At 41.0% G+C, this 18,301-nt stretch overlaps 1 protein-coding gene across 1 annotated transcript; it reads left to right on the forward strand.

Moving 5' to 3' along the window:
• Nucleotides 1–4,068: 4,068 nt before the first annotated feature.
• On the forward strand, nt 4,069–10,770 carry LOC125178533 (tektin-B1-like). Its single transcript, XM_047882506.1, has 9 exons — nt 4,069–4,218; nt 4,532–4,645; nt 5,301–5,450; nt 6,277–6,411; nt 7,327–7,439; nt 8,540–8,651; nt 8,989–9,132; nt 9,272–9,462; nt 10,542–10,770. The coding sequence occupies exons 1-9, from the start codon at nt 4,069–4,071 to the stop codon at nt 10,768–10,770; spliced, it is 1,338 nt and encodes a 445-aa protein (XP_047738462.1).
• Nucleotides 10,771–18,301: the final 7,531 nt, after the last annotated feature.

Consider the following 18,301-nt stretch of genomic DNA (forward strand, 5'->3'; position numbering starts at 1 on the left):
ATATAATGAACGATTTGCGAGCGTCAGCCTATAAAATAAATAGTTTTTGTTTCGTAAACAGACGTCGTTTCAGCACACTTATCTGTCCGGTCAGATTGAAGTCTGCAGGGTTTTATTTCTATTACAATTTCATTTCTTCAATGCTTTATATTACATTATTTATTGTTTAATTGATTGATCCAACGCTATTTTTATTTATTATCAAGACGAGCTGTGATTAAATTTGTAAACCAGTGCCAACTTTCCATGTAGATTTTAAAATAAATATTTATATATTCTTGTAGGTAATGAATAATTCGTCAGAAAATTAGTTTGCTTGCATCTGGTGCTGCAGAGCCAGGCAGCGTTGGCTGACTGAGCTGCCGGCGACCGTCGACGAAGTAACTTTCAAAATAAAACTGAAAAATATATTTCATTTTCAAACAAATGAGAGACCTGAAGCCATAAAAGTGCATTTGTGTGCAGTATTATGTGATTTTTATTGTTATACTGCGAATTAAATGCAGTGGCAGCTCAAATACGCTGCCTTGTGAGTGACGTACAGGAATCCGAAGTTGCCGTGGCCTGTTTCTTAACATTGTAACTTGGTAGTATATGAAAGTGCCTTCATAGCGCTCGATGGGCCGCTAATTTACACATTTACTTGTAATGTGAGCTTTTAAATGTCCATGCCATGTGAGTGTTGCTGACGTTTTGTTTAAGTTTGGGAACAAGATTCATTGATAGTTAGTTCCGACATAGTAATCTGCTATGTCCAAGAATAACCCCGAAATTTTATTTTTATTGGTTACGCACTTATTTTAGACTAGTTTATCCATGCAGTTGTGCTATAATTTTGTTACTGTATACCATTTGTATGGTGCTAAGTGTTGTGTTATGTTCTCATTTAACTTCTCAATGATCTGTAGGGTCTTTATTTTGGCGTAAGCAAGGTTATTTATTTCAGGTTTGCTTAGACACATTCCTCACTAGCATCTCAATGCCAGCACTAACATTCCTCCCTTAGTATTGGTAAATAAGGCATGCATACCTTCTTCCTGAAGTACAAGCGACAATTATTTGCATTGCTCTCATTGAATGCTTTGTTCTCATTACCTATATATATATGTGGCAAGTAATAGCGCGTTGTTACTGCACTAGATTTGACTCGGTTTAGTCTCGGTTATAACAGGATATGTTCTATGAAACATTTTAAATAATTGGCCAGCATTTGATCATACCTTTGTTACTCAAATTGAAGATTAGGTTTGAACTAAACTCATAGTAAGAGCGAGTTTAGGAATAATCTAACTATTTAATTATTTGCTGATAACTTTGGAACTGTATTTGATGGCACATTTGTGTGCTACTGAAGGCTATCTGTTGTGGGTGTCTGTGGGTAATTCCTTCGGGACCAACTCTGCCAAAATATATGCTAATCATATTAGAATTTGTGATCTATATATGATGAAACATTAACGTGTCCCAGGCGTCGCAAATATTATGAGTTATTATTTTCATCGCGAACTATAAATTTGCGTCATTACCGACCCTGTTAGTAATGAATATAATGAATGAACTTTACTAGAGCTTCAAGTCCGCTTAACGAGCAATGGTGCTTCTATGGCTGCAGTTCTATGATTTATTTTGTTTATAGTATTGCTTGTTTTTACATGATCTACTTTTATTTTGTTTCTCTTTACGAGCTTTCTAGTTTGTGCCAGCTTGTGATCTTGTGCCAGTAGTATTAGTGAGCCTGATCTTTTTGTTACATTAGTCAATTATATTAGTTTATTGTTTACCCTTCATTTGTGTTATATATTACATTTTTTTGCTTACTGTCATGCGGTTTTTTAACGCACTAATTATTTTTTCACGCTACCGCGCAGTATGATTTTATTCACCAATTCTCCATGACTATCATACTATGACAATTGCTTGTTCTTAGCACCTGTTGGTCCTTGCTACTAATGTCTTCTGATATCTTTTAGTACGTAGCTATGTTCTGTGGCTTTGTTCTATATTTGCTTTATTTTATCTGACCCATAGACATATTTAATACCCATGCAATACCCATCTTTATTTCCCAAGCCAATACCCATCTCAATACCCAAGCCAATACCCAAGCCAATACCCAAGCCAATACCCATACTTGATTTCCAAGCCAATACCTACCCATCTTTAATTCCCAAGCCAATACTCATACTTAATACCCATGCCAATTCCCAAGGAATTACCCATATTTAATACCCATGCCAATACCCCTCTTTAGTGGTCATAATTAGAGGATTTTATGAGAAGTAATGAAATTTCTTCTAGTCTGGTAGGAATTTTATCAACCAATCCATTGGGCGCGACACTAAATTATTTTAGAAGAATAACTTCGTCCAAGTTCCTATATTATCTCGATTAATCTAGGTTTAATGATTATGAAGATTAATATAGCGCCATAACAAATTTTGTCATTTGACATTTTTGAAGTTTTGTATTTTCTTACGTATAAGAGCATGATTGTGCTTCAGAGAGTTTTTTATTTCAAATCCTTCTGGATATTCGTAGGTTTGAGTTGGAAAACGCGAGTTTCTAAGCGTTGAAATTCATTGCATTACTAGGCTAATATGAATGAAAAATGCACGGCTTGAATTTCAATATCATAACACCTTAACTGAACGTAGAGCGTCGAGTATGAAATAAAGATGCAGCATTGAATCAACCTACTTCTCAGCTATGGAAAGATCGGGTTCCAAAGGCCGGATCCCTTGTGAATCAAGTCACGAAAAGTTCAAGAATCGGCAACAGGCCATGGGCCTATTTCTTCAACGCCGACACTTCTATTCTATTCTATAATAAATCGGGGATTCATATACTCATGTTATATAAGTAAACATATCCTTAAAGTTTTTATAGATTTTCATGAGCATTTCGCTGCTTCTGCAAGAATGAAATATGTCGTGAAAGTTACTACAGCTCGTACCGTGCTGTTCGTTACTCGGGCCAAATGAAATTTATTCGAGAACTCGGTACTGTTCAGTAATCATATTACGTACATTTTGTTGTATTTTTGTTTATATGTTTACACAAGCCTTGTTCTGACTTCCTTTATTGTGTGAATTAGAATTGACATTTCTAGTATCAGAATATTGCCATAGTCAGGGCGTCCCTAGCAACCAGTATCAGAATATTGCCATGGTCAAGGCGTCCCTAGCAACCAGTATCAGAATATTGCCACAGTCAAGGCGTCCCTAGCAACCGCTTAGCAACGGCCTCGGCCTCCGGCTACCACAGCAGAGCTCCAGTGAGCGCTGCTCTGCAGAGACGCGCACAGCTCAGTCTACACATCCTGCAAGGTATGAGTGTGTTGTGTAGTTGTAACTATTCAACTAACAGGGCTACTAATTAACAAGTAAGTTACCAAGCAAGTCATACTGTGTGTTTGGCAGGGTTTGATGAACATTCAATGCAACATTCAATTCATTGACGATCGTACACGTAAAAACGAAGGAACTGCACGCAGTAAAATGCCCGAAATTTTTAGACGAATTAGTAACGTTCAAATACAAAAAAAAAATGATCTAAGTATTAATGTAGACAAGCTTGGCGCCTGTATGAGCCATTTAAACCTCATTATGGTTAATATATCTAAACGTTATTCTATCCCATATAAGTCTGCTTAAGAAGGATGATGAAGGAAATAGTGTTTGAGTATGGATTGGCACAGGGTGTTGTCATAACAAATAATATATAACGATAAAATAAAAATTTAATGTGTATTTATTTCATAGAGTTGCTTATTTCCTAAAAAATAATTTGACAAATTACATAAGTTTGTCAAGTCACAAAATTACGAATATTATATCATTAACTTTCCAATGCCTTGTGACTAACAGGAGTGCAATCTCTACTGCAAGGGCGTTGAATATGAACTGTTAGGAAAGCTTAAATTCCTAAACGATCGATGTTTTTAATTAACTCAATAAATAATTATTCTAATTATTACCCGATTATTACTACGACCCGATAACAAATTCAAATAATTAATTATATAATATAATTAATTTATTTGTTCACCAATCTCGGCCCTGCTGGCAGATGTCGCTGCTCGCGTGCCACAGGAAGCCCGCCACGCGCTCGCTGGAGGCCACGTGGCGCCGCCACAACGACGCCGTGCAGGAGGCGGCCGCCGCCACCGAGGCCGCCGCCCGCCACCAGCATGCGGTGGCCGCCGCGACCCGCCATGAGGTAGGCCGTATGAGGCCATGAGGTGGGCCGTATGAGGCCATGAGGTGGGCCGTATGAGACCATGAGAGCGTTTGAGGCCATGAGATGGGCCATATGAATGGGCCATTTGAGGCCATGGTCGACAAATGTATCCATTGCTTTGGGAAATGAATTTTCAGATTAGACGTCAATAATTGTCAGACTTGGAACAATAATTTAGTCATTATATGTTTCAAACTTGAGAAAATAACGATTAATTTTATCACAAAATGACGCGCTTGCTTCTTCAAGGCGTTGATGAGCTAACTACACGTGTTCAACTACACGTGTTCAGCTCACGTGTTCAGCTCACGTGTTCAGCTCACGTGTTCAGCTCACGTGTTCAGCTCATGCATGCCTCGTGCAGCAGGTGCCTGCAGCAGGTGCATGCCTCGTGCAGCAGGTGCCTGTGAGTGTGGGTGTCGCAGGTGTAAACATTCTTTGTGTAGGTGCAGCAACTCATACATCTGCAATTGTGTACCAATAACTCTCTGATATTAATGAATGCATGTTACTTCAAGGCATTATTTTAAGAGCATGTAGCCATAGTTTTGTTTGTAGGCGTAACGAACTTATTTTAAAATATTCAGCTTTATTTGAAGAGCGTATATGTAGTTAAGGTAATACGCGTACGAGAAATTTCTAGGCTAACTAGAAGTTAAAGAAGTTAACTTAGGAGTAATTAATAATCATAGTTGATGCAGATTATTTTAATTACAATAATGATCATAATAACCCAACGATAATTATAATGCCAAAACCTTCATTCATAATCACAGGTCGCCACGGGAGATATTATAAGACTTGCCCTAGTGCACGTAGCGGCCAATATCTCGTGTGTGATTGGTGGGTTTAGCTTGAAAATCCGTCTGTGATTGGCTGGTGGAGTTAGAAACACGTAACTATTTATGATAATACGGTCCGTGATTGGCTGGCGGAGTTAGAAACACGTAAATATATTTGATAGTACGGTCCATGATTGGCTGGCGGAGTTAGGAAAACGTAACTATTTATAATTTATTATTTATTATTAATTAGTAATAATATTGGTAATACGGCCCCAGGTTTCACACGAGGAGCGTCGTCTGGAGCAGGCGAGAGCTGAGTGCCTGCGAGGCTGCGACTCCAGGCGACCGCTGCTGGACGTCGCCCTGCACTGTGTCGCCGTCCGCGAGACGCGACGTCAGGGCGAGCTGCTCGACGACGAGCTCGAGGTGAGGGTAGAGGGGTGAGGTTAGATGGGTAGTACCGTATGTTAGGCCAGCTCACCCCTCTACCCTCTACCGTGAGGGTAGAGGGTAGAGGGTAGATGGGTAGTACCGTATGTTAGGTCAGCTCACCCCTCTACCCTCTATCGTGAGTGTAGAGGGCGAGGGTAGATGGGTAGTACCGTATGTTAGGTCAGCTCACCCCTCTACCCTCTACCGTGAGGGTAGATGGTAGAGGGGTGAGGGCGAGCTGCTCGACGACGAGCTCGAGGTGAGGCTCGCGAGCTCGTAGACTGTGTTTAAGTGGACAGGAAATTGCCTAGTAGGCCTATTGCAAATAATGCGGCACAGCGGCACAATAATTAACAGTTATTGCTAGTTATTGATAATTACGGTGATAATGTTATCTATAACACATTTCAACACAACTCCAAGAAAATAATCAATTTTGCTCCAGATAACTTAACGCTCACATACTTACATGCTGCCATCTTTGGTCTCAGCTTTGAAGTTCTATTAGGTTGTGGACGACGTGGAAGTTACGAACAAAAAATAATTATGGAAAGCTTTAAAAGGTCATAGCCCGTCATCATTTCCCGCCATCATTCCCCGTCATCATTCCCCGCCATCGTCATCATTCCCCGTCATCATTCCCCGTCATCATTCCCCGTCATCATTCCCCGTCATCATTCCCCGTCATCATTCCCCGTCATCATTCCCCGCCATCATTCCCCGCCTTCATTCCCCGTCATCATTCCCCGCCATCATTCCCCGCCTTCATTCCCCGTCATCATTTCCCGTCATCATTCCCCGTCATCATTCCCCACCACAGCGCCGCCTTCAGGAGGAAGTGGCAGCTCTGCAGCGCTCGAGGGCTGCCCTCGAGAAGCTGCAGCAGGAGCTGCTGCAGAGGGGCAGGCGTCTGGAAGAAGTGAGGGAAGCCCTCATCAGAGACCTCAATGAAAAGGTCAGCGCCGAAAAAATATAACTCAGTATTTTCTCGTCGACGAAAACGTGAAGTCACGGACGACAGACAGACGGACGGACATGACGAGCACAATAGCGCCTTTTTTTCCATAAATGAAAAAATGCGCTAAAAAATATAACTCAGTACTCACTGCAGTGAGTGACAGAGGGCGTATTTTCTCGACGACGAAAACTTGAGGTCACGGACAGACGGACGGACAGACAGACAGACAGACGGACGGACGGACATGACGAGCACAATAGTGCATTTTTTTCATAAATGAGAAAATGCGCTAAAAACTGATAACTCATGCCCAAACAGTTTTTATTTTTTAATTGACCTTTATTTCAATTCACGCAATAATTCAAGCGTCATTAACGATTAGGTTATTCACGTTATTCGTGCAACAGGAACGATAATTACTATAATTTCTACGTTAATTGAGTGAGTAATTTTAAGCGTGCGTTAATATAATTTCTATTTAAAATGAAATAATTTTTATTTAAAATAAGTACAGCTATATTCGGGAGTCAAGAACGATACCTTCATATTTGAAGAAACAGACCCTCGCTCCTTCAACAGGCTCGTCGTTGTTAAGGCTGATATGGCAGCAGTAATTTATTTCTGTCATATCGAATCTCCTCAAAAAATGAACACTTGGCATCATATATTTTCCCTCATAGTTGTTTTTAAATTAAATTTAGCTCTTGGGTTGAATCGTACTTCACCGTACATCCACACACACTTTGTTATTGCACGAATGCTATAGAATTGTTACGTAAGAATAAAGAAAAGTTATAGAAAAAATGAAAATGGTATAAAAGTTAATGCTATAGAACTTAATGTTATAGAAGTGTTATAAATCTTTTTAAGGCAGCGGATATTCATGGAAATATTTTTTTTGTCTCCGTGCAGAAGGAGGCGCTGGTGGTAGACAGCAGGAGCGCTGAGCAACTCCCTCAGCACTCAGACGTGTCCTTCAAGCCCGCCCCCCAACAGGGCGCGTCTCACCCCCTTCATGCTCTCGTGTCAGTGGGACAAACGAATATTTGTGAGAATATTCCGGTGCAATAATTCCAAATAATGTTTAATATGTCTTTTGGGGGGTTTGCACCAGTAAAGACTCTTAACAAACTCAGGCAGGCTTTTTGGCGACTTTTAGTCAGAAGAATTAGAACTTCTTGAAGTTGAAGAACTTCTTGAAGTTGAAGTAGGTACTTCTTCAACTTGATACCGGGCTTAGTTGTCATATAGGCTCCACTGACATGCCCTGGGCAGAAGCCACTTCAGTTCAGTATATCTGCTGTGGTAACTGACTCTAGCACGAGACGTCGGAGCTCGACGTGACAAATCGTACACGTGATGCGAGTGTAAGATGCGAATGTTCCAGCATAACGCTGATAATCGATTGTAATGCATTCGCTCGCTTCTAAAAACTAACCTTATTAATCGACGTAACAGGTTTCAGTTAAACTTGCTTTATTAATGCATATGTTGTTCACTCGTTACGGTGGTGCAACGATTCCGAAGGAACAAAGTTTAATTTCGTAGACGTCCTTGCAAATCACATCGGAACTATTAGGATAATTAGCATACAAAATATAAATGTAAACAAAGGGCCAAAAGCATGTACCTCCTTTCTTCAGATGACAGTGGGCGAGTGGAAACTCAAATAACGAATAGTGAATATTAATATTATTCGTTGAATATTAATATTCAAGGAATATCATTAATATTTAGGTCCTTTGTCCTCAGGCAATCTTTGAAACTTCAATCGCTTATTTTGCACCTATGCTGCGCATATCATCACAAGAAATGACCAGAGAAAGCATTATAATTTTCAAGGAGTCGAACAATTCTTTAGATTACGTTGGTAGATCAAAAGGCACATTTAACAAATATTAATAATATATTAACGACGTTTCGCATGTAGCAACATTCATTTTCAAGTTAAGAGAAGCATTGAATAGTGGAATTTTGTTAACAAGAAAGTTCTGCCATCTTATAATAATATCATCACAAGAAGTGCACCCACGTGCGAAATTAGATATTAAAAAAACTATTAAAAAAAACTATTAAAAAAGTTACAAAAAATTAAAAACTTTTTCTTGCCCAAAATGTGGCACAGCGGCCATTCGATGGAGGCCTGGCGCAAGCGGTCGGAGGACAAGATGATGGACGCCGCCACGGCCGTCCGGATGTCCCAAGAGGCTCGGGCGGCCGCGTGTGTGGAGGTGCAGGTGAGAGACGCTATTTTAATTTATGCTGTTTATTGTTTAATGACCTCAAACTTTATTTTAATTTTTTTCTATAGTTATGCCTTCATTCGTACTCATTTATTTTAACTGTGTTGCATTCCTGCTCATTTCAGTCACGCCCAGTCTGTCATGTATTGTATTTTGTCCTTTTCAACCTCATTTTGAATGAACGGAAATTTTTCATCACAAATATTTTATTTTGGATACTATTTTCGTGTTGGCTATCTCTGTCGTGTCTGACGGTGTCGGAATTTTAAAGACCAGGTGTTGGATGGTCTTGTAATTAATTTATATAAATTTTTGTAATTTTTTTTGCCAGCGCTGCGATGCCGAGGACGATCACTGCCGGCGGGCGACGAACTTTGAACTCCGCCGCCGCCGCCACGACACCGACACCGCCACCGCCGCCCTGAAGTGGCGGAGACAATGCCTGCTACGCACCGCCGCCACTACTGAGAGTGAGGTCAGTTCGTCACACCGCCGGCACTACGCTGAATGAGATCATGTAGAAAATAACTTGATTTATGAAATTATTACCTTTTAAAACTAGAAATGAAATAAGCACTTGATTAAAAGTAAATACAGGCCACATTATGCGGCAGATAGAGCACTTGGAGCGAGAGCTGGCGAGCACACAACTGCTCGTGAAGGCGGCGCAGACGCGACTGGAGGACCGCAAGGCGCGGCCCGCCAACGAGGCGACGGCGGACGCGGCGCAGGAGAGCCTCTGGCAGGAGGAGCGGCAGCTGCGCCGCTCCAGGGACGCCCTCAGAGGGGAACTAGCTGCCTCCAGGTGCACATGTTCCTCCTTTAGTTTATTTAAAGACCAGGAAAACTGTTTTTTATATTCGGGTTTTGGGTTTATTTGAAGACCAGGAAGACTTTTTTATATTTACTTTATTTGAAGAACGGGAAAACTGTTTTTAACGCATTTTCTCGTTTATGGAAAAAAGGCGCTATTGTGCTCGTCATGTCCGTCCGTCTGTCTGTCCGTCTGTCTGTCTTTCGGTCCGTCCGTCCGTCCATGACTTCACGTTTTCGTCGACGAGAAAATGCGCTCTCTGTCACTCACTGCAGTGAGTACTGAGTTATATTTTTTAATTAGGCTTTTTGAAGACCAGAAAAACTGTTGACTGCGTTTTTTCGTTGCTTCAAAGTCTTTCAAACGTCTTCAGAGCATAGAATCCTCCAAGGTACACATGTTCCTCGCTTTCAGTCCTCTTTGAAGACCTGGGAAACTTGCCTGTTTTTTTCGGCCTAAAATTTCTTAAACTGCTGTATCTGAATCTAAATTTTGTCAAGTTTAGTGTCAAATTTCCTAGGTTATAATCGAACAGGCAGGAAAAAATCTAAATTCGAACCCTGACACATATTATTTCTCATTTTTCGAGCTTCCTCTAAAATCAAGATACGATTCGTGTGCTTTTTACTGACCTTTCTTTATCTGACACCTGCAACCTATGTTGCGTCATGCTGCAACATGCTAAACAATGCAAGACTCATGCTAAACAATGCAAGACTCATGCTAAACAATGCAAGACTCATGCTAAACAACGCAAGACTCATGCTAAACAATGCAAGACTCGGACAAACAATGCAAGACTCATAGCGCTTCTGTGAACAAGGCACGAAAAGGAAAAGAATCGGTGACAGGCCACATCAGGCCTACACTTCAGCGCCGAGATCACTATGTTATGTTATGTTAAGACTCATGCTAAACAGTGCAGGACTCATGCTAAACAATGTAAGACATATGCTAAACAATGCAAGACTCATGCTAAACAATGTAAGACATATGCTAAACAATGCACGACTCATGCTAAACAATATAAGACATATGCTAAACACTGCAACATCGTTGATTGCGTGCAGGATGAGTTTGCATGAAGTACAGGAGCAGTTGCGTGCAGTAGACCGCGAGCTACGGCTGAAGGCAACGACGGCAGGCAGCGAGCAGACCGTGGCCGGGCTGAGGGAAGTGCCCTCGCGACTACCCTCTAAAGAGGGCCTTGTCGAGCACGAGGAGGTAGCGTCCCTCACGCTGCAGAACCTGCAGCTGACGGGGTCTCTGCAGCAGCATGCCACTCTCATGCTGACATAGCGCTGCAGCAGCATGCCACTCTCATGCTGACATAGCGCTGCAGTAGCGTGCCACTCTCATGCTGACATAGCGCTGCAGCAGCATGCCACTCTCATGCTGCTGCCCCTTCTTTTTGCTATGGTTATTTTGATTTATTGTGCTTCTTAATTATTAATTTGTACGGTTTTTGGGGCACATTTTGCAGCTCCTGGGAATATTCTTCTGTTATAATTTCAATATTATTAAGATATTCTTAATTGATTGAAATACACTTTACCACCGCCATTTTGTCCCGATGTTTTAACCTGGCGTTCAGATCGTGATAGGAAGTTAAGTGTAGCGATTATTCGAAATGTTTTCAAAATATTCATGAAGCCAATAACGAGGTAAGGTTTTACGGTTTATCCATAAATGTTTTAGTGACCGCCACTAGTGTCTCCGTGTACACGCGCCCTAAGTAAAATTATTTGATGTTCTCAGATTGTCGCGCTTCTTAGTAAATATTTTCATACGGTACAATGTTTCAGATTTGGTCATATTACACAAACATGCGAATGAACTCATAGCTTCTGCGTAATGTATGTGTTGGCAGAGGTGGGCAGTAGCGCGCTACATGTAGCGGCCGCTACACTTTCAGTAGCGGTAGCGGAGCTACATTTAAGCAATTGTAGCGGTAGCGGTAGCACCCGTTACATTTAGAGCATGTAGCGGTAGCGGTAGCGGTAGCGGCGCTACATTTAAGCAATTGTAGCGGTAGCGGTAGCACCCGTTACATTTAGAGCATGTAGCGGTAGCGGTAGCGGTAGCGGCGCTACATTTAAGCAATTGTAGCGGTAGCGGTAGCACCCGCTACATTTAGAGCATGTAACGGTAGCGGTAGCGGCCGCTACATTTCGAAGTAGCGCTGCCCAGCTCTGTGTGTTGTCATATTAAGGCACACAAAACAGGTTAGCGTCTGCCACCTCACAGAAATGAGCGAGACTTTGTCCAAACCGAGATGTACTTCTTGCATTTGTTTGAGGCATCCTGACTCAGTTTGGACCGGCAAGATTGCGTATCAGAGCACGTGTAAGAAGTGGATCATATTTGAACAATTATCCATATATATTACTTTAAGTGATTACTAGTCAATATCAAGTTAGATAAATTGCGTTTAGAGGCCAATGATATGATTGATATCAAATGAGGTTTTTTTTTTTGTTCCTATAGAATATCTGAATATGTAGTGTTGGTGTTCTGATCGCGTTTGGGGCGCTGAACTCGTGGCTCTACTAACGACATTTAATTCGTACGTACACCACCCAGGACTGATGCCCCAAGAAACCTGCAGCCCATATAGCAGTGATGAAGAAACTTTAATTCCTTGTAAATTTATACGCCATGCGATAAAGTTTTCAGTTTGGTTGCTCGCTTCGTGAAACTTTGGATAAGAACAAATCAACTGGAATCAATTCAGAATTAATGTGAATAGTTCTTTAAATTGTAACTTCTTTTTGACTGTATAGTCTCGTAACCGTTATACGCCCTCAGCCTGCCATTTTTGAAAAATTATTCAAAACTTTGACTTTCGTGATGGATTTTGTATAGATAAACCGCAGAAAATTGGAGAAAACTAAAAAAAACTTGCATCCACGGACTATGAAGAAGCTGCTGAAGCAAGACGTACTAGTTAATTAGGCTCAAAGCTTGTAAAACTAAAATCTGAAATTACAGCCAAAATTCTTGTAACTCGACAGCGCGAAGGATCAGCATAGCCGAGATCTACAATTTGACGAAGAACAGGGATTGATAACTTCACAGGATAATAGAGCGATAAGGTGCTTGTGCTTGTACACGAGGACAGTACTGGCGGCAAGTAGATCTAAAAATGCCAAATGTTTACCGCTTGGTGTCTATCCAGCAAGTAAGCTTAGACACGAGGCAAGTTTAAGGTGCCGCCGTGCCGGTAACGACTAGATACCGTCACGGCGGCACCTTAAAACTTGCCTCGTGTCTAAGCATACTTGCGGGATGGACACCAAGCGGCATACATTTGGCATTTTCAGATCTACTTGCCGTCAGTACTGTCCCCGTGCACAGGCACCTATAGACACGCTCTGAGAAAAGACCAGCACTACCAAATATAGCGGTCAACGAGCGTGCGCGGCGAGGATGTCGTTGTTTTTATTGAAGTTGTATTTGATGGCAGCGGGAAAGAACCGAGCAACGCAGGCCGAGACCAATGACAGCAACGCAGCTAAGAAATACAAAGAATTGTATCAACAGAACGTGGAAGAAACTGTAGCAAGAAATAAAGACCATGCGCCTTGAAGAGAAACTCCGTCAAAAAATGAGATCCCTCGAAGAGACGAAAAGGAAGAAGCGTGAGACTGAGAAGAGGAATCGGAGATACAAGATCTTTTCCGCCGAGTGAGCGCTGAGCCGGGCTAAACAAAAGGAGGCAAATTAAAAGAGAAAAAAAAAGTTACTCAAAAACGTAGTGTCGACAAGGATGTCCAGCAGGATGATTGGAGTGCTCGGCACGAGAAGCGATGGCAGCGAGCTGAAGAGAGAGACGATTTTTCAGATGATGCTTAATGGGTGCTTGAAGATAGAGGATTGGATTTCCAGCACTATGAACAACGGCGGGAACTTAAGAACAGGCAAGTATCGAAACAGGAATTATGAAAACTTGTATTCTTGAAGTCAATGTTACTATTGAATCTTCCTGCAATCAAAAGCTGGAGACAATTAAAAGATGTTGCTTAATGGAAATGCCGCATGTGTACAGGTAATCGCTTCCGCAGAATGTAAGACCCAGGGTGGTAGGTTCGGACCGAGAGTATCACGAAGGAATAGAGCGCACTCCGTCACGAAATAACCAAATTTATGTTTAGACAAATATCTCCTTAATAAGTAGCTGATAACAGACTTCTACTGATTGATAATTTCGTATTGAAAGCTTGCCTTATTGATTTCAAAATAAGTGACTATTCGGTTATTTTAGTTGCGCGACAACGTACATTAATTAATTTGAGGTGATTTCAAGGTCCACTTTAAAGTCCCCGAAATTAGTTGAACCACATATTAAATTAACTTTAGAAAAGATTAAGTTAGCGAAGGATAAGAATACGATGTTAGAACCCGCCTTTATACCAGCAACTTAATTTGCTTTAAAAAGCCCAATCAGAGGCAAAAGCAATGCAAAGGCAATACGTTTAATTGAATTTTCACCAGAGTGAGTCCGTGACCCAATGGGAGCATTGCATTGCCCTTAAATTAGTAGAGCGAGCCATAGTGCACATAAATGGATAACAAACAGGCGCCCCGTAACTTGAAATTGTAACGCAAATGTTATGTTTAACAAATTAAAGACTTTATGTTTACAGAATACGGTAAACAGAGAATTTAAATGTGCGCTCCAAGATAATATGAACATGAATTAAGAATGGAGTTAAGGACGTCTGATGGATAGGATGTGATACTGTATTTCACAGCAGCGTGAGACTACTTCGAAAGCGTCCATTTCCAAGTCCCTGGGAAAATAATTTTTCCCAAGACTCCAAAGCGCAGCTTCATTCATGTATGAGTGTAATCAACAGACATTCATGTGCGAGTGTTTCTAACAGGCATTCGTGTTTGAGTTTATGGAACAAACATTCAAATGCTGCAAGTCACTATTTATAATATTATACTTTTTTCTTGAATCTGGACCTGCGGACTGGTCTTAGTCCGGATGTTAGTCATTAGGTCCGGGTCCGGCGAAGTATGGAATACGGACTGGAGTTTAGTCAGAAGTCCAGTGGGCTATTCTAGTCTCCGAGAGAGTCAGCTGCGTTCATACGGTAAACACCTTACGATTGTGCTCTGTACCCGTGAGAGTGGCGTTCATGCAGTAAACATCAATTGATTTTGATGGCCCGCTGGGGCGACCGACTTGGCTGGCCCCAGAACTGGGTCTAGGCCCCGCCTCGCGCCATGAAGCGAGGCGGGGAGGGTCAACAACAACAACAACAACATGTGACTACCTAATGTCAGCCATGACAGGGTAATATTGACTGGCTTGGAAATTAGGTTAAAATTGCCATATATGACTCTGTAGAGTCTGAAACATGAAGAAAAAACATAAATAGTCTGTCAAACATAAAATATGTTATATGTGGTAATTTTATATTAACTTCCAAGCCAGTCTATGTTACCCTGTCAGGGCTGACATCAGGTGGTCTAAGTTACCCCATTTGGGGGCAGCGCCTCCCATTTGCAAACTATGACACTTTCCTAAAATTTGTCATTTGCATATGTAACTAGAAAAGTTCTACTACAATGCAACAAAATCTGGAGTTATTTTACCAAAAAAATAAAAAAAATTGGAGGGGGTACTCTGACAGGCTTTAAATAATAGTTTTTTTTCATGGGTCACATTTTTAATTTTTTAACCTATTAGATATGCAAACTTTTTAAATCTTTCTATTGTGTTATGTAGCCTCAGTATTAGGCCTTTAATGCCCATTGACAAAGTTTTTCTATGTCAAATAGTTTTTGAGTTTTGGGCATTTTTGTTAAAAAAACAAAAAGTGGTCTAAGTTACCCTGCCGGTCTAAGTTACCCCATTTTACGGTATTTAAAAGTCTCAAACCAAAATATTCTTTCTACACAAACAGTTTATCACTATTTGGTAGACACGTTTTTTGATGATCTCACTGGGTGACAGAGAGGGTCAGCTGCGTTCATATGGTAAACACCTTACGATTGTGCTCTGTACCCGTGAGAGTGGCGTACATGCAGTAAACATCAATTGATTTTGCTCTGAAATTAACGTATCAAAGTTTATTTGTGACTAACGTGATTATTGTGAATACTCATATTTCCGCAAACCTTTTTTTTCATTCTTAATCACACTTCTTTGTATACCGCAAGTATACTGGCTAAGCTAAGTTTGAGACTTTAAGTTTAAGAACCTGGCTGGCTTTCTCGCCCCTCCCCCCTCCTCTTCTCTCCATGAGAAGAGGTAATAGGTAGGAGAAGGCCTGCGAGCCAGCTTAATTTTTAATATTCTAGCAGGCAAAACAAAAATTTTGGTTAGCTATTATTGTCTCTGATTCCTGTTGTATTGTATTCTGCATTAACTGTGTCCCTTTTTGTTGAAAAGTCATTGTGTGTTTGTGTTTATTATCTTTGACATTATATTATTATATGTATATTCAAAATTCTTGTCAATATAATTTAATGGCTGTGTGTGTCCAAGAAGACCAAGACCATCTCAGAAACTGACTCTGACATGCCTGAGGATGACGAGGACATGATCCCAGAAACGCCATCACAAAACAGTGATGTCAATGTACTCCTTCAGCCTGGCCTTCCACTAATGAGAGATAAGGAAACCAACATATAAACCAACAAATTACCCTCAACTGGACCTAATGAGAACATCATTGCCAGATCAGGCACAGACCAGGTGACAAGTCCAAAAACTTGACCAGCCATAAGCGACAGAAAAGCACCGAATCTGAAGAAGAGCTAAGCAATACAACCGGCCCTGCAGCAGCAGCCATACCCAAACTTGTCAGACCATCTGCAAATCATAAACAGCACAAACTTTTTCCTTCAAATGCTACTATTCAGTCATCTGGGCAACAAAACACCATACTAATCTAACAACTGTCCCTAGACATGAACAAGATTTCTCTAAACCCAATCTTGGTGGCGAAGGAACTAAACAACATAATTAAGGAATCTTCAATAAAAGATGTGGGCATCAATAGAAGGCGAAACCTTGTAGCTGTAGAATTCAATACCAATGAAGAAGAGGCAATGAAAACCTTGCTCTCTAGCTCCACACTTGGGGAATGGCAAATTGAGTGCTACCTACCAGCATCTGACCAAGGAAACAAATGCTCAGGGGTCATAGGACCAGTTGGACATGAAGTTGACCTTAATGATCTACTAAGTATGCAAAGACAAGCCTGCAAAATTGTCGAGATCTCTAGGCTCTCAAAAATTTCTGGAGCCTCAAAAGAAGACTCACTGGTACTTAAATTAGACTTCCAAGGTAATCAGCTACCAGAAAAAGCAATTTTTGGCTTTATTGCATACAGAGTGAGAACCTACAATCCACCACCCCTCAGATGCTACAGATGTCAGCGACTGGGACACCTCTCTAGTGGATGCACTGCTCCTGAACGCTGCCTTCAGTGTTTGTGGAAATCACTCCAAAGACGTATGCAGGTCAACCATATGCAAATGTGCCAATTGCGGAGGGCCACATATTGCCAGCCACCGAGACTGCTGGTGCAATGTTCAAGCTAAGGCCATAGAAGCACTGAAAAGAGGTGGAATGCCCTACGACCTAGCTCGAAAGCAAACCAACGTTTCATATGCCACTCCTCATCCAGGAAGAGATCCACAAATGAATCGAAGCTGCCAGGGCACAGATCAACTACAAAACATGCTTGGAAAACCAAAGGAAAGCAATCATAAGACTAATACCACTGAAGCAGAAGTACATAGGTCACAAGGTTCCTACCTAAGCAGTTTGCCCAGCATAAACATCATACCAACTACTGGAAATACCTACAGTCAAGCTACCAAGTCAACTCTGACACAAATATCAAATCAGGAGCCCATCACTGCAACCTTAGAAAATCACTCAATGGAAGATGCTAATGCCACACTAACAAACATTATCAGAAAAGAAATTCAAAAGCTCAGCATATCAATTTGCAAGTTTCTAAAAGAAATTATCCTCACGGACTTGTCAAAGGAAAATTAAAAAGGGAAAGAATTACTAACCATTAGTGCAATCAGAAAACACTTTGGTAGTGAGGTTGCTGAAGCTTTGTTGGGGGAGCTGCATACAGAGACTGCCATTGCTTGCACACCCAATTGCCCTGGCCCCACTGCCACGACTGGATGTGAGAAACAAAAACAGCAGCTGCCCAGAACTGGAGATGCGCACAAAGGAACCAACTGACCTGAAACAAATTAAAAACCTTTAAAAGAGACAAACAATAGCAAGAACCTCCAAAAAGATGAAGACTTAATGGCTCACTCAAACTTAGATTCCATTCAGTGACCCACTTCACTAGAGTCTCAGCTAGAAATATATCAGTTAAACTGCAATGGTCTTAGAGCCAAGTATCCGAGCTTAACACGTTGACCACGATTGCTTCATCTTGTACTATTATTTCATTTTTTGTACTGTTTTTAAACAGGGTTGCCAGACGGTTATTTTTTCCGGACAAATTCCGTGATTTAGTTTCTCTCAATTGCATTGGCCGGCTAAAATTTATGATAGGGGTACTTCCTAATTAAATTTTAGGTACTGGAAAAAGAGAATAAATGGAATTTTTATAGCGGAATCTACAAATAAACTAGTATATATATTGGGTTTTCGGCCTTTTTTGGCCTTTTTTGTTCTTGGATTTGGCCGATTTTAGGCAACCTGAATTATGCACCACTTTGTCCTGGAGAAATACATTTTGTGGTACACATATGTACCAATACGTAGTCAATGTGTTAGAATTTATGTCTACACCAAAAAACCTGAAATAATGTGCTTATGTGAAACCTGGAT

The sequence above is a fragment of the Hyalella azteca genome, unplaced genomic scaffold (assembly GCF_000764305.2).
Source record: "Hyalella azteca isolate HAZT.00-mixed unplaced genomic scaffold, Hazt_2.0.2 contig10616, whole genome shotgun sequence".
NCBI classification, from domain to species: domain Eukaryota; kingdom Metazoa; phylum Arthropoda; class Malacostraca; order Amphipoda; family Hyalellidae; genus Hyalella; species Hyalella azteca.